This window comes from Papilio xuthus, unplaced genomic scaffold (genome assembly GCF_000836235.2).
Source record: "Papilio xuthus unplaced genomic scaffold, Pxut_1.1 DF825017.1, whole genome shotgun sequence".
Classification (NCBI taxonomy): domain Eukaryota; kingdom Metazoa; phylum Arthropoda; class Insecta; order Lepidoptera; family Papilionidae; genus Papilio; species Papilio xuthus.
Window position 1 is genome coordinate 6,734,782 of NW_013533632.1, and position 18,110 is coordinate 6,752,891.

General features: G+C 30.3%; 2 protein-coding genes across 2 annotated transcripts; one reads left to right on the plus strand and one right to left on the minus strand.

Annotated features, from left to right (window-relative positions):
- Positions 1-68: 68 nt before the first annotated feature.
- Positions 69-16,020, minus strand: whd (carnitine O-palmitoyltransferase whd). Its single transcript, XM_013323976.1, has 17 exons — positions 15,699-16,020; positions 11,981-12,148; positions 10,115-10,251; positions 9,824-9,932; positions 9,324-9,491; positions 8,847-8,968; positions 8,162-8,363; positions 7,576-7,775; positions 5,291-5,469; positions 4,869-5,002; positions 4,617-4,642; positions 4,143-4,205; positions 3,886-4,067; positions 3,311-3,516; positions 2,819-3,017; positions 2,320-2,480; positions 69-1,807 (listed from the first exon to the last, which is right to left on the minus strand). Exons 2-17 carry the CDS (start codon positions 12,119-12,121, stop codon positions 1,715-1,717), a joined length of 2,322 nt encoding a protein of 773 aa, XP_013179430.1. The 5' UTR covers positions 12,122-12,148; positions 15,699-16,020; the 3' UTR covers positions 69-1,714.
- Positions 16,021-16,256: 236 nt separating this feature from the next.
- LOC106126193 (uncharacterized) lies at positions 16,257-17,700 on the plus strand. The gene is made up of 3 exons (XM_013323683.1): positions 16,257-16,664; positions 16,935-17,068; positions 17,390-17,700. Exons 1-3 carry the CDS (start codon positions 16,493-16,495, stop codon positions 17,480-17,482), a joined length of 399 nt encoding a protein of 132 aa, XP_013179137.1. The 5' UTR covers positions 16,257-16,492; the 3' UTR covers positions 17,483-17,700.
- The last annotated feature ends 410 nt before the right edge of the window (positions 17,701-18,110 follow it).

The following is an 18,110-nucleotide window of genomic DNA, read 5'->3' on the forward strand; positions in this document are numbered from 1 at the left end:
TAAAAAAGTTACCACACAAGGTGGCTATATAAAATTCTTATCAACTTTCAAGGAATCAAAAAGCAATAGATTTTTAATAGTTATTTATTTACATTGTAAACGGTAAAAGAATTATGTTACTAACACATTTTTCAAATCGTAAGTAACAACTTAAAACAAATGTGATGATAGTTTATCTGTGTTTCCTAAATTGGCATAATTCCCATAGTAGGGATAGCATCACTTAAAAATAGATTAAAAATGTTTTAGATCGACAGTTACAATTCCTTAATTAACACACTTTATTATACTGATATGTTATTTATTAATACATGTTTAATTTGCTAATTTTTTTATAAAGATTGTGTAAATTTTTCTAAACTTACGTTACTACTGATACTGTTACATGAATATAAAGTCTATTTTTTAATTAGTAGGCCTAAATTGACACATGCAAATGTTAAATTTCAAAATAATGTAAGCATTTTTATGCAGTGCTATACGTTGATACTGGTTTGCTAAATCGTAACTTTTAACTTTAAAAGGTGCTTAGATTAATGTTAATATTACTATAATTATGACAATTCGGCAGTTTTGTATATTGTATCCATACGGCTAAATAAATTATCTTGATCTGAAAAATAACTGTTTTTAATTATTAAAAAAAATAGTAATTGTAATATTACAATTTTTCATGATAATTATCACAAACAAACGAAACAGACATTTTTTAAATTTACGTTTTTTACGGTAATGGCAAGTATGGACACATTTAAGTGCAGAAATCTGGCAACACATGTCATTTTAGTGTCTCTAATTTAAAAAATGGACTTTAGGTTACTTTTTTTGTACGATGGTCAAGTTTAGGAAACACTGATATTTGAAATAGGGCTACATTTTCTGAGGTACAATAGAACTCAATAGGAGCATTCCATTTAATTAAATTATGTGTTTCTCATTTAAAATAATGCTTGCAATTGTATAGTATACATAAAAAGATAAAACATCTGTGATTACTTTTTACATTGTACTTGTTACAGTTTATAATATAAATATAAAATTAGTCAATCACTGTTTAAGTGGAAACCTTGATACAAAAACAACTAGTTAATCAATTAAAATACATCTCAAATCACTTTAGATAAACTATGTTAGTATTTTAGTTAGCTATAATTTATTTTAAAAATATTATACATTGATTTCGATACTCGATTTTTAACATACAAAAAGCTAATACGAAAATATAAAAATTATTTCTTAATATTACACACGATTTCTCTATTTGTAGAATGTCACCATAGGCTTGAAATCTTCATGTATGTGGTAACATTCAAGTGTTGTTTAATGGGTTTCCATTGTAGAAACAGGTACAAAGACTTATCTCAAAACAAGAAGTATGACAAAATATTTTGTTTTTTTTTTATAAATGATAGTCATATGAACATGTACAGACTATAAATATAAAATTGATAGATTATATCATAATTATTAGTGATGTATTGAAAAAGCTTACAGCTAAAAAAAATTCATAAACTACAAATTACAACAACAAAAAAAGAAAACAGAAAAAAAATTGCATTTAACTATACTATAAAAGCGTTTGCCATATTACTATGTAATTTCAACCGTTGTAATACATACAAACAATATTGTTGGTTGTTTTCAAAGTGAATAAAAGGATGGCAATATTGTTGAAAAAATGTGTTACAACAGTGGAAACTCACAGTTTGTGATACTATTCATTGTTTTTAAGTTTCTTATACTCTGTAAAGAGGTCTTTTATATCCTTCAGAGACCTTTCGATTTGTTTCACAAAGTTGCTTGAGCTCTGAAAAAAAGAAAATATATTTATAAATATGTTAAAAAAAAATAGTAATAAATAATTCCTGAATTGAAATGTAAAAGATGGCATCTATGGAATTTGAAGCATACATATTTATAAAAGTTTTCGCAGCCGTACAGTAGCAAATGTATATTAAGTAATTAGTTGTTATATTACTAGCTTTCGCCCGCGACTCCGTCCGCGCGGAATTAAAAAAAGACATAATTAGTAGCCTATGTTTTCTTTAAGACTACATTTTATATGTATGCCAAATTTCATCGAGATCGGTTCAGCCGTCCTGGAGATACCTTCAAACAAACATCCATCCATCCATCCATTTAAACATTCGCATTTATAATATTAGTATGAAGATATAAACAGCTTCTCAAATAAATTGTGGGAATGAATGATCATGAACGAAATGTAAATGTAGAGAAGTACATAAAGCATTTAATTAGTAAAAAAAAACTATGTTTTTGAATTATGGTGAGCATTATTTATTTGATAATTATGCTTACCGTTATTGGGCAACTCTTCTTGCTCGATACATGGAAGAATATAGTATCTTCGCCAACAATAATGTATGAAACACCGTAACCGTCGTCCGCAACAGGTCCGAAGCCGCCGCCTGCGCTTACGCATTTCGGATACTTCTTCATATCCAACATGCTTGTTTGACCTGGAAATAAATATTTTTGTAATTCACAAATTATTCTTTTTTGTAAAAATCAAAAGAAATTTAGAAATGTTAATTTCTTAGTCCTGTGAATAAAATGGATTTACATGTTTGTGTTTTACTTATTTTCATGTGGGTTTTCACTGCTGAAACATCTTAAGTAGATTTATCATCTACCTAGCTGAAAACTGATCAAAACAACCTTCTCACATTACAGTTTACAAGTTAGGATTAGGACAGTGGATTTGGTATTTAAGTTAGCTTATTTTATGTATGTATATATTTGAAATTTATATGTTAATATATGTATAGTAAGAAATAAGATATAATTTGTTATATACCGTGTGGTGTTTGACTAGTTGATAGTCGCCACGGTTCATTGAAGACTTCTTGTAAGAAAGGCGAGTCAAGTTCCAGATATTTGGAGACAACATAAAGACAGAATAGGTGACGGTCGATGCCCCTTCCCGCCATCGCATCCTGGTAGCCAAGTTGGTGACGTTTGCTTGCCTTTACAAATAGCTGCATACGTTCTTCAACCTGAAATTAGTTACAAATATTAAATTTTCATTTCTAACCTAAACCACAAAACAGATTGCGGCGAAACTTTACTAGCATATTTCACTGTGGCTTATGACTGCAAATACACAAATCAAGCCAGCTACACACTTTCAATATTTATTGCATAGTCGGACTGTACTAAGAGCTGAAAGTGTGTAGCCAGCTTAAGCCTCTATTTGAAAAAATAAAGTCAATATGTGCTAACATATGTGTCACTGTAGATGAAACCCACAGTAATAATCAAAGAATTAAAAAAAAAAATCTTATCTTACGGTTGCATTAGGATCTTCCATAGCGCGGACCCAGGCGGTGCTCTCGATGGTACAGGAGCGGACAGTTTCAGTCCGGCCTTCACGGAACAAGCGTGTCATTGAAGCTTCGTAGGTGAGGCAGAAGCGACCAGCGTCCCTATAATACGACAGCTGCAGTAACAGCTGGATGAAAGCGTCCGGAGACACGCGGCAACTTTTCATGAAGCCTGCAAATAAATAAAAAATAATAGCATTCGATAAGAGTCGCTGCTATCGCTTTTGGTTCTGTCAGATATTTATATAAAATCTACTTAGACATACAATATAATATAAAAGTAAAATTACGTGACAGCCACAGTACAAACAGGATCTTGTGACATTTTTTGATTTTGACAGAGTGGCGCTAGTGAGCTGTTATAATTTAGTATGACTTTCAATGTTTCAGATAACCTAGTCGGCCTGTACCTATTTATTCACCCTACTGACATGAAGGTTATGGTTTTGCATGCATATATTGTATTATCAATGGCATTGTAAATGCCTGTAGTCTAAATAATTGAGCATTTTAATTTTATCGATTGAAATTATGATCTTACCTTTTCCATATTGGGTGTATGTTAGAATACGTAAATCAACATCATTGAGTAAATTCTGGGCAATATTATAAGAAACGTCGATTCCTTTCATTATTTCTTCTTTGTTCAAATCCCATTGCAATCTTATTGGTGGCGGAGGAGCGGTTTCTATAATACCATGTGTGTTGCCCTCCGCTGTATAACTAAAAGCAGACATACATATAAGTATTTTGATATTTAAACGTCTTTACTTTTAAGAGAAATTGTTTAATAATTACCCGTTCTGTAATTCTGACCAGATAACATATTCCCAAAGATGACCCATTACAGGTGCATCCGCCCTGCAAACAAATTAATTAATATGAAACAAATTATTACACTGATGTATTCTTGGTCAAATGTGCTACTTTGAATATTTTTTTTAATTGATAAAATTATTATTCAATATATTATATGTCGATTACGATCGATTAAATGGTCGATATTACTATTCGATACTGCTTTGATCAGTCACACTGGCGCGGGCGCTGCCTGTTACTTGTCAAAGGACCACACGCATTACTGACAGATACAGTGACACTGACAGACGTCAATCACACCGTTCAAGCGATGTTGCCATTCGAATAAAATAATAAACGCCATAAATTAATATTGTCCGAATTGTTTATTATTTAAATAAGGATGTAATTGAAATGAATAAATATTTTATTATAATTTGTTAAAATGCATTAATATTTTAATATTTCGCTCACCAAGTATGCTCAGCATTGAATCCAACCTGTGAAAATAAATGAAATAATTTCAATTAACTCGAGTTTTCTATAACAAAAAACCATAAAAAATCATACTGTTTTCTCTGTTTTATTCAAGATAAATGTGAGGGATGACAATATGTATTTTTTTACAAAACACATGTAACATTTGCTGAAGCATTTATTTAAATATTTAATATAATTATCCCAGAATATTTGTAATAGCATACACTATTATAAAACAATACTTACGAAGCCATTCTTGCTGAAGCACAGGTTAAAAGATTTGTCGAACCAACGATCATGTCCCTGACCGTGCAACAGTACACGACAATATTCATCTAATTTGCTAGGATTCTTCTCGTCATATCCATAATCTTTATCATCTGTGAAATCAAATATTTTCTTAATACCAGTTACTAGATAGATAAATATAATAGGAACATTACAGCTTCCACTGCCAGAACAACAGTTATACAATAATAGATTAACCGTGGGTTGTTGAGACCAGCACCTCTATCATCATCAGAGACAATTATAAGGTTTAATCAAGGATTTTGGTCTCAGAAATCCACGATTACGTGTCCAAAAATAATAAAAAGGCAGAAAATATTGTTTGAGTGCAAACTCATCGTAGAATTAATGACAAACATAACAGTGAAATATGAACATACCAAGGCATACATTGAAAGCAGCTCTTTCAATGCAATGCAGAGAGGTGCGGTTGTGCCCTCTATTGAACCATGTCTGTCGTATATGTGCCCAGTGTGACCTTTCCCCAGCAGTTAAAGCAGCAACCCGCTCTTCCCCTATCATTGGCTCTGATTTATTATGAAGGATTTGTTCGATTTGACTAAACATGTAAAAGAAAAATAATATTACAATTAGTAAATCATCAACATGTCTTCAGAGGCGAGTCTACCCTAAGTTAGATGTGACTAGGCATTAGTCAGTCAGTCACACCGGCTCAGTGCGAACCTCAATGTATCAATTGACTATAGGTTCTAATAACTAAAAGGGCACATTCTTTGCTAAAATGACTTTAGCATTCTTCTATAATTATTATGTAAATTAATTTTCATTAGTAATAATTATATTTAACCTCATATAAATTATAATTGGACATGGTTGTTTTAGCTCTATTTTAGCTGTAATTTATTTAAATCTTCTTTATGTATGTCTACCATAGTTTATCACAGTTCTACTTTTCTTATTGATGTTATAAATGTGAATGTTAAGATGGATCATCATCATCATCAGCTCGGAGCCTAACCTAAGTTAAAGGTGATTCGGCCGTAGTCAACTACGCTGGCCAAGTGCGGGTTGGTCGGTGGTTTAGGTGGACAGATGTTTTTTATTAGGTGTCACCAAAACAGCTAAACGGATCTCACTGTAATTTGACATAGACATAGAACACGGTCTGGAAAAATACATAGGCTACTAATAAAGTTTTTTTATTTCGTCGCGGACGGAGTCGCAGTCGACAGCTAGTTATAAAAGGCACCACCCAGTAGGAAAGAGATAATGAAATTTGCTTAATAATGAGTGATTAGATTACCGAATCAGGAAATAAATTCGATTAAATACTTAGTTATTAATCAAATTAAAATTAATCTTATCTTGTCAATTCTAATATTAATCAATATTTAAATAGGCTACAGTATTTAGCAGTATATGTTTCGTATTTTAAAATTTACATACACATGTAAGCGTTCAAGATTTTAAAAATTCTCTGATAATTTCTAAATTGTAAAGCACAATAGTTTTTTTTATTGCATTGTCAAGATTCAAATTTTATTTAGATTTTGTAGAAGAGAATTTTGGCACACGTGTTGTAATCTGCTTATCTAGATTAGATTCAGGGTCCTATCGTATTGTTATTTTTTTTTACTATAGAAGATAGAAGCTCGTGGTATAATAATGTCTAGTGATATCTATTTTGAGCAAGTCTTTTGTTCAAGATTATACACGAGTTGCATTAAAATTTGATTATTATTATTGATTTTTATTAATGTAAGATTATTTTTAAACAGATGCTACTAGTATTGTTTTTCTTTTGATATTAGTAGTCTTACTAACATTATAAATGCGAATGTTTGGATGTTTGTTCGAAGGTATCTCCGGAACAGCTGAACGAATCTCGTTAAAATTTGACATAGATGTAGATCATAGACTGGAAGCACACATAGGCTACTAATTGGGATTTTTTTTTAATTCCGCACGGACGAAGTCACGGGTGACAACTAGTTTTTAATAAATTCTTGTGATAATATATGAATGATACATAACCAAGGCATGTTTACATAACTTCGATTGATAACATTGAATCAATTAGTAATGCTACGCAATTTAATTGTTTACTTGAACTACGCTACGAGTTGTGTAATTTATATCAGGAAATTAATTGTATACAATAATTATAGCAAATGTATATTAAACGTTTTACAATTTGTTGCTTGTGAAATTACTAAATCAATTAAATAATATAAATCTTTGATGTGTTACGAAATGTATAATGATTTTTGAATGATTATTTTCATATTAATGTTGGTAAGCTTCTAGGAGTCAAGAAGTAAAAAAAAAACTAGACTACTTTACGCACCACATTTTAAAAATTCAAGGCATTTAGCACATGAAAAGTGTAATTATTATATCTTTTATTGTATTTCATCTTTTTTAGAAGATTAGCTGTTGCTCGCGACTTCGTCGACAAAACAACTCGATTAATAACCTATGTGTTCTTTAGGCTATGGTCTACATCCATGTCAAATTCTAGTGAGATGCATGCAGCCTTTCTGGTGATACCTTCTAACAAACATCCATCCATACATTCTCATTTATAATATTAGTAAGACTGAATTTCAACTTGATTTATTGAGCCGTTTTGTAGTTATGTGACAACAAACACTCATACATTCATACATCCAATATATTAACATATGTGAAATTGGAAACTCACCGTTGTATTTCTACAGGTTTGAGCAGCCTGCCTCTTGAGTAGACCATCAGTTTAAAATAACGACCCTTATGGTAAACGGTGACATGGGTGGAATCCTGATAGTGAACCAACTTGTCCGTCTCTACTCCGGGAACGCGCACCGTATTGAACAGACGTTCATATTGCCATGAGCACAATGGTACCATATTTTGAAGCATTATCTGGAAGTAAATACATGACAATAATGACACAATAAGAAAATTCACAATTTTTTTGTTCATATTATTTTGTTATTTACTTTCAATACTCTTATCATCTACTCTAGAGCGTCTCCAGATGATCTAGACTAGATCTAAGTTGGTAGGTAAGATACAAATCTTTAGTTAATTCCAAAGCTAATGCTTATCAGCTAGGGAATGGAAAATGACAAGTAGTTTTTGAATTATCTATATGAATCTATAGGAATAAATATCTAATATTAATATCTTAGGGCATATACTTATAGGCAGTTGCCTGGGTCTTGTAACAATTAAAACATATGAACGAATTAAACCTCTTATGAAATTCGGTTAGAAATTAGACTTATGTCGTTATGTCCAATAGTTACCGGTTCCAATTCCTGTCGTTCGATCAATCTTCTGAATTGTAGACAGAAGTGTATTATAGCGCCGGCTCTCGCTGCCTGGTTTGTTGTAGGTCTAAGTAAGATGGCATCAGTTCCGTAGAAGTTTGAGTTGACCATCAATGGAGAGCGACCTCGCAAGTACACGTATTCCTCCCACCAATCTGACACGTAGTTGCTAGACCACCTGCATTCATTACAATCGCCTTTGAGTAACTGAAGTAACCTTGGGTTTCCATTGAAGCAATCGTACATATTATCTACTAGCTATCGCCCGTGGCTCCGACCACGCGGAATTTAAAAAAAGTTAATTAGTAGCCTATGTGTGTTTCCAAGCTATGTGTACATCTATGCTAAATTTCAGCGAGATCCATACAGTCGTTCTGGAGATACCTTCTAACAAACATCCATCCATCTGGACATTCGCATTTATGATATTAGTTAGATATCTACACAATAACAAAATTGGAGACTCTTTGCGTTATATCTAAAAAATCCTATATATTTCGTACACATACTTTAATTATTTGCGTTGCTTGTAACAAAAATTGGATTGCTTGAGTTTTTTGTCTGTCTGTCTGACTGACTGTCGTCAAATCTACGTTTGTAAAACTCGTAAACATAGTTATCAATGAAAAAATTATACAAATATTGGGATGTAATACGTTACCATGATTTTAAAATGAGGTATCTTTGTAATTTAACAGCTATCGTCTCTTCGAATTCCTTAGCAAGTCTTTCAACTCGTTGGTAATTTTCATCATCTAATAACGGACGGACACTATTCAGGTACTGAAATATTAAATTAATAAGTTTATTTCATCATCATCAAACTGCCATTATCCCTATCGAGGGTCGGCACAGTATGTACTACTCCATACATCTCTATCATATCCGAATCTACCCCCTTCCTATGCATATCCCCTTTTTAAATTGAAGTTTATTTTTAATTAAAAATTAAACTACATCTTATTTGATTTATATCTTTCACAGCAGTGGCCATATTCATATAGAAGAAATGACTGATGAAATGAGCTAGAATATAAATTATTACTTTATTTTAATCATCAAATAATAGTCATAAAACATAACAAGATATAGTAATAGAGATATAGTTTATCTTATTATAAAAGAAAAATAAACTCACCCTTTTCATAGTATCTTTAACAGATGGCAATGGAAGTCTTGGCAGGGATCCTTGGAAGCTGTATAGCCTAGGTTTGTTCCATCCAGACAGAACTTTAACAATACTAACCCATAGCATTGTTTTAAAAGATATCCTTGCTCCGGGAGCTCGAGATTCATACATCCAGCCCTATAAAGATTATTATTATTTAAGAAAGTAAAGTTTAAATAATGTAATGATTTTGAACAACTAGAGTTTTGAGACATCAATAAGACTGAGTGTAACCTTTTAACAGCTCTGATGTACTTGAATAATCGAATTAACACTTTCAGTGTTGTCGACTTCAATGAAAAGTATAAAAGAAAAAAAAAGCAAATCGTTTGGAATGTATTAAACTAAGCTATTTAAAATGAATCGAGGACTAAAAAGTGTCAGTTTTGATCGCGTATGTCGATGTACTCTAGTTCGTAAGCAAAAAAATACAAATGACGAAAATAAATATGAAAAATTATATAAATTACCTTATACATGAGTAAAACTTTAAGGAGATACCGCATCAGGAATATGACTGATAACCACATTGTAAGAGCTGCCAATAAGCAAGCTATGACTTGCCACATTGTTGATGTCCTATATATGAAAAAAACAAAGCTATTATATTTACTTATATGTTTAACTATCGTGTTACAAGTTCAACATATAAGTTAAATATTAGCAAAAAAATGTAATGATATGCAAAAGAATATGCTTGTAAAATAATTAAAATGTAATAAATGAGGTCATTTGAAATATTTAATTGAAAAAAAAATTACCCAGGCAAAACCGATAATGCTTTTTGTACTAATCCAAAAGGTATATTAAAGCCGCCAAAATGTGTTGCCACAAGTAACGCCCATAAGACGTAGAGGGATTGAAGATGGCCCGGGTAAACGCCATTGCTTACGCTGTTCTGTAAAATAAATAAGAAAAAAAAACTTATACATATAGACAAGGCTATAAATAATAAGTGCCAGTTATAATAAAAAAAAATTTAATACCTTGAAATTGTAAAAATTCAACTTTCCAAGTTCGAAATGAAAACAATTCAACATTTTAAATGCCGTAATTATAACTTAATATATACGACGTTTATATTAATTTTTAAACACAAGTTAAAATTAACTAACTATATTTAACAAACCAAGTTTCTTTATTCTTAAAGAACGACAGACACATTGTCAGTTCTTAGAGTGAACAGTATTTTTCAAAAGTTCGCATATCAATGTCGTCTTTTCACAATAAGCTTGTCCTATGGTCTGAATACATTACAAAATCTGATGCCATTTTCACACGGAGACGGAACAGAGAGGTAGAGCAGAAAACTGTGCAGTACGCACACACCCGAGACGGAACAGTACCCCGTATACTGATATATACCTCATTGATATTTCCACGTGTGAAACTGGCATAAGTAATTTGCAAACTATATCTGCATGAATAAGTAATGTAAAAAGATCTTAAAATAGTTGGTGGCATACACGCGAATTATTTACGAACAATCAATACTGGTAATAGATTGTAAAATTGTTTTACAAATGTTATGTACTATTTACATTGACAGCGTCCCGTGCCATAGAAACAGCAGGTACTTCCAGTTGCATAAATCTTACGAAGTAGACGAATTTACTTGCCTGATCGAAGAAAGCAATGAGCATAAAAGCGGTCACTGGGAGTCTGTCGATTACTACATAATGCACATTGAAATGTGCACGCGTATTGTGTGAGTAATCAAAATATTACTTAATATTGAAACGCGCGAAGCTTAGTCCACAAAAGATGTTCGAACACAACAACTCGCGTCAAAGGATCCACCGGAACCGGCAATTGCATCGTGAATAGTGGTCAAGGAGCGCACTTATAACACCAATCACGTGTTTATTGGACGTTAAACGTGTTGTGTAACCAGACTACGCTACACAACAGTTTACCTATAATAAACACCAGTAATTGAGGATGGACCGAGCCAACTTGTTATTGGACTTCGCAGATTCAATGGTCAAGTGACAGTTACATCTCAAAACTTAGGGATGGTGCTATAAAATATATCGAAGTACTTTTTAGTATTTTCCGTAAATTATTTATTATTCTAAAGATGTTTTGGATATAAGTTGTGCATAATATCCGTCATTACGGTTGGTGCGAAGATCGAATTCAGGTTACTCGCAAATAAAATTGCACGCGACAAATGTTTGACCTAAAAAATCCCCCAATATCTAGTCGAGGTTAATGTTACATATCCTTATTATTATCAAAATTACTGAACGAATAAAGGAACGTTCTTTGTGCGGATCTAAGCCAGAAAACATGTATTAAATACTGTCACAACACACATATATCCTATATCATCTAATAATCTAAACAGTGTAAAGTAAGATAATATTTGACAATCTCATTTAAATAGTTTATTATATGACCTGCCAATGTAAATATTATTTGTTTGTTTTATTTAAGATAGTGGTCTATTACTTTAATAGCTTGATCACGGATTTATTTAACAATTTTAACCGTTTCACTGCTATTTTTGAATTTTTACCTTAAATTGTAGAACCGTTGTCATGTGTTCGTATGTTGCAGCAACTATGTAAATTGTACAACCTACTATATATATTTTAACAATAAAAAAAACATAAAATACAAACCCTGAATCGCGCCAATCGTTTCTTCCAAGATCTGAGGCCAGATTCCCACACCAAATAGAGCACCTCCCGATCAAAGTTGACGTCCCATCCGTCGTGGGTAATTGCGAAAGAGAACGCGACCGCCGAGTGCGCTTCCGCCATCTTGAATTGGCTTCACTCGACCTCAACCTGTACGGTATAATTTGTTTACAATCTAGATTCTTAAAACACAAAGAAAATATTAAATAAAACGCGTAGTGATAAGACACATATTGATTTATTCCACACTGCTACAAAAAATGTATCCAACCATTTTCAAAGAAAAACGTTAAGATGATTGCTTGATAAATGTCATTACTTAAATTATTATATTGATAAATAGATGTACCTCGCTTTTTTGCACGCAAGCGTTAAGTATATTAAGTTAAAAACAAGTTTCGCGTTATGCAATACAAATGTACATTTTATTCGAAAAGCACGATAATTCGATTATGTTTCTTATAACGCAAAGACCAATAAATAGCAAGCAGTCTGATAAATACTTATTAGAACAATGAAATGAAGACCTAAGAAATAACTATCAGTGCAGAATTAATCAGAAAAACTTTTAGGTATTCCTTCAATCTGTTCTAGTGCCTATAATAAGAAATCCACATCCAATCTATATGTTTGATATCAGCTATCTGATAACCTAACATAGTTTAGCCACCTCTATACGTTGCATAGATCGATAGGAGTATCGTACTTTTAGTGTTACTTTGTATGGGAAAATTTGAAATATTCAAATGCCATACGTTTACATAAAGTTGTTTGTTCTTAAATAATAATTTTACAATTCACTATATTGTTAATTATATTTATAATGTGTAAAATACTCAACATACGTGAAATGTTTTGGCAAAAATATTTCAACATTTAAGTATCAAAATCAAAGCTTTTAATTTACCAATTAGATTATAGGCTGTTTCTTAATTTCGTAGTTAAAATACATAGGAAAGTTAAATGTTAAATATTAAATATCAAACACGAGACTAATCTATATGGTCTTGATTCTACGTTAATTAGTGAAAAGATAGTTAATTAGCTGATAATAAATTGCGTCACTAAACGGACGTTTCTATTCGGTTCATCAGTTAATTAATCTATAGAACGTTATTATGTATTTATCACTATAATATTTCCGATATCGCACACGTGGAATACTCTTAGAGGCATAGATAATGGATGTTACAATATTTATTTTTACTATCTCTGCATCTAGTTCAAATCAAACTTTCCTATCTTGTTTTTGATGACATCTAGTTTTTAGTTATTTGGTACAATTTAATTGTGTTTCGATCTAGACTAAAAAAATCACAATCGAATAGACCCTTCTTTTGTAATATAATCCAACTTGATGGCGTTTTTTTTCTCGAATAACATTTTTTTATTCAATAAACCTCAAAGTTGTTGACATATAAATGTATTATATCCGCCATTTTGTTTGTGTAAATAAAATAAAAAACGTACTGAGACTCATGAGACGCGAAGCTTTGTTTATCAGAATTCAAAGTCTTTTACAAAAACAATTAATAAAAAAGATAAAAACTGGTATTTAGATCTGCTAAGCGACGGGACAATACAATTTTTATACAGTTGTTTTGTCAGTGGAAGCTCACCGCAAAGCATATACGATATGTAGTACACATTCAATACGAAATTAATTATCATTAAGTAACAAGAATCGTACTTAATGTCTGTGTACAAGTATCATATTAAAACGATTCACTTTATAATCGTATTACTTGCATACCTTAAACAAAATTAGCTTAAAACAATGCCAAGATTCAATTGTTTCAATAGATCATAAGGTTACGTGAACTTGTTCAGTTCTACGTCGCCACACCAAATGATATTAACCTTAAAACAATTATTAACAAACAAACTGGTATTTTATTTAATATAACCAGTAGTCGTCTTTTGATCGAAATTTGACAATTGTTTAAATCTAATATTTTTTTTTATAATAAATTGCTTTGTTCTCATTTTAAATTTAAAATTGTCTTTAATACACTTCTTAGCGCAATTTCCTTGAAAAGAGGTACAAAGTTTACGCTTCACGCACATGTTTATATAATATAATTATGTATAAATTACTTATCTTTGGTTTCTGACAACAAAATCCTTATTTAAATATTGTTCTCTCTGTTTTGTCAAAGATAATGAGTGGGATGACGATATATTTGGTCTCAGAAAACAATGATAAGAAAAACATATAATATACTAAACTTAACAAATTAAGTTGTAAATAAGTTATAAGAAAGAGGAAAAGTAGTAGAAATGAAAATATATTTTAAATCTTTGTGTATTTATATAAAAGTGTGAAATGCATAAAAATTGAACTCATTAAACCACACTTATAAATGAGTATAATAGAATTAATTTACTACGGTAATTACTTTTCGCGAAGTCAATAATTAAAACTTAAAAATAATAAATCAAGAAATTACCTTTAAGACACCAAGATTACTTTTAAAATACCTTTAAATTGTTCTGTACTATACTATACCTAACACATTTTCAAAAAAAAAATAATAACAAAACTGAGATTGTCAAAACTTTGTCTCATTATGAGAAGTCAATTCAGGCCAACATATATTAAAAATGTTTATTGTAATATAAGATATATGGATAGACAAAAAACAAATAGTCATCATGAAAACTATTATCAAATTATTATTGAGACGGTCTAGTTCTACTGTGTGTGTGTGTGCGTGTGTATTTGATAAGACTTATCAATAATCTAAGAGGGCAAAATTAAATATATAATAGAATAAATAATATATCCTCGTTGATATCATGCTAATGTTATAAATGCGAATGTTTGTATGGGTGGATAGATGTTTGTTTGACTGTATCTCCTAAACGGCTGAATGGATTTCAATTAAATTTGGCATTCATATAGAACATAGTCTGGAAGAATACATAGGCTACAAATTATATATAAATATTAATCAGCTGTTTGTATTTGGAAAATGTAATTAATTTCTATTTAAATATTTTAGTAGTGTCTTTAAGTAGCATTTTAATTATTTAACTCAAACTTAAAAAATGTTGCAACAAAACATATTAAACTTACAAAACATTCATATAAACCTCACATATTTCCGTAAGGATTAGTTTTTATAAGTTAATAATTTAGAAACAATTCCAAGCAATAACAGAAAGTCTATATTTAATAATTTCGCCAATACTTCAGTAATTAAACATTATTCCTTTAGTAAATCATAGTACTATTTGCTTTGCCAAGTGTTTTTTTTTAATATTTTTTCATATCATATTAAAATTTGAGTTGTGATGCAAACCATTTTGGACCTATCCTATTAGATAAAGGTAACATTAATACAATTTAAAAACAAGTTAAATTGCCTAAAATAAAAGAGAAATCGTTTCTATCACACACAGCCACACAAACACAATACACTGACATAATTATATAAATATTAAACACGTTCGCAGTGGCACACGCACACACGCAAAGCTGGTGTCAAAGTCTAAACTCGAGGCACTCTCCATGAATATACGTGGATTTTATAATTAATATGCCCACGGTATGCAGTCAAAAACAGTATTTAATTTTCACTTGTACTGAACACGTCACACAACGATCTTATAACAATTGTTTGAAATTATGAAAAAAATTAAATATTACTTGTATATTAAAATAAACTATAAAGGTAAATACAATAAAAATTCTCACCTGCCTAACTTCTGGGTAGATAGAGACGAACAGCTCGTTAGCTTAGTATACAGTTGCCACAATTTAGTTTGGAAATAGGTACTGTTATAATAACAGTACCTTTTTGGTTATTATTTATATACCACTATTTATCATTGTGTAGCGAGATGTCTACCTGTTCTATATTACTTATTTTAAAGAAATATCGTTTTCCCTCAAAAATACTAGTAACTGAACATTAAACCTAATAAATGTAGGAATTAATAATACGAAAGTAGGCTAATACTTATTTCATCAAAAGTTAGCACAGCCAAAGAACAGCGCCTAAAACGAATGAGGAGCGAGGTCGTGTGAATTTAGTATTGCCAGACAGCGAACAAATAAATTATTTTGTTTTGTTGCCAACAACAAACAGATTAACCCGCGGATGTGAGATAAGACGAAAAAAACAATTATTTAAATAAACTAATACAAGCGCGACGATGATTGAATTTATAAGATATATTTATTTCACTTCTTCAAAAAAAAAATTATGCGTAAAATAGACTGTTAAAAGCTGAAGCGTCGGGGAGGCGCCATTGTCAAACAAACGTCATTTAAGAAAGTAAATAATGAAGAATAATAAGAACATTATTTATAAATAAGAAAAGATATACTCTGAATTAAATATGTACCACAACACATAAATCATAATCGTTGAATATCATATATGATAAATTCCATTTTATAGTTACTTGAATGAGGCTGTTTATTCGATTAATACTGTTGATTAAAGCAACGCACACTGCTGTTTGTCTTAGTAAAAATATTTTACAATGAGTTTGCGTTCATTGTCTAAAGGGAGATTTCTAATCTCAATTTTAATATTTATATTCTTTCTCTGGATTGCTTATTTATATTTGAATAGTCTACAGTTAGATTATAATAGTACTGAATCTGGAAACCGTTGTATGTCTGAACTGTCATCAATAAAATATCAACTAAATGGTAAATAAACTAGTATTTAACTTGAAAAACTAAGAAGCCTGGCTGACATAATGTCTATTTTACTTAGTGGAATGATAACTTTGTGATGAAGATTGTATTATCATACACTAATATCTTAGTATTTATTAATAAAGGCATTCACAATTAAATAAATAAACAAACTGCTTCTACATATAAAATCACATTAAAAAATTATGCTCTTATCAGTTGGGTATAATAGACTGTATTTGTATGTTAAAGAATAATTACTAATAAACATTTTATATTTAGTTGTTACAGAATACAAGAACCGTATCGATAGATTGTTAACAGAGACTCAAAAAGCCCGGGAAGCAGATAAGGAGAGGTACAAAGATATATTAGAAAGTTGTGGAGCAATGAAACAACACATAGCAATATGTCAGGTATTTAAACTTTTTATTATCCGCCTCAATCTTTATGCTAAAGTAGGATTTATAATATATACTATTTTAAATGAATTTAGAAGGGTTGCATATTTCTCTCAACCATTTTATTTTAACTTTTACCTTGTGCAATTTTGTGGTTCATGACAATAGTTGAATGTCATATTCATACCTACAATGGCAAATTCAGATGTCTGCACCCTTAACTACTTGCTTAATCTAAACATTCGCTATTTTAATATTATATAATAATATAAAACCGACAATAAAATTGATTAGACATTTGAAACATTAGAAAATTAAAACATTGTTTACTTTCAGAGTCAATTTGAAGATCTACTAAGTGAATGCAAAAGAGTTAAGGAGGATTATGACAAATTGAGGAAAGATACAGAAAAGGTCAAAACATCTTGATGATTTGATCTTTTTTTATTTATCATTTAAATAAAATAATTAATTTGTAAGTTATATTAATAACCCTGAAAATGGATGTATTGTACAAATAATTCTATTAATAATAAGAACACAGTGAATATTTTGGCTGTGAGAAGAAACGGTTATACAAGTAAGAAATATGTATTTTTGTATTTAAAATAAAAAAGTAATTTAAAATATATTTTAAAAGTCATTTTTAATACTGACAATACATTGAGATATAAATTAACATTCTACATGTAATTTTTTTAATTATTAATAAATAAAATATGTTTAACATATATAAGATAATAAGTGTAAGTGATATTTATAATTTCAAATATATAAATATTGTAGGCATAAATTTTATTTTACATTAAATTAATAAATAAACATATTTCCCATAAATGCTAAAAGATTGTTTATTTCATCATTATACATAATATTAATATGTCTTGGAGTGAAAACTTGAGTTTGTATTTCTTTATTAGGACATTGCGGAGTAGGATAAACTGATTATGTTAAAAAAAAAATATTGTGCGACCACTGGTTCTGAATATTTATTCACCTTTATCTGTAATATAAACATTTGACACACTCTAAACTTATGCCCAGTCTAGACATACCC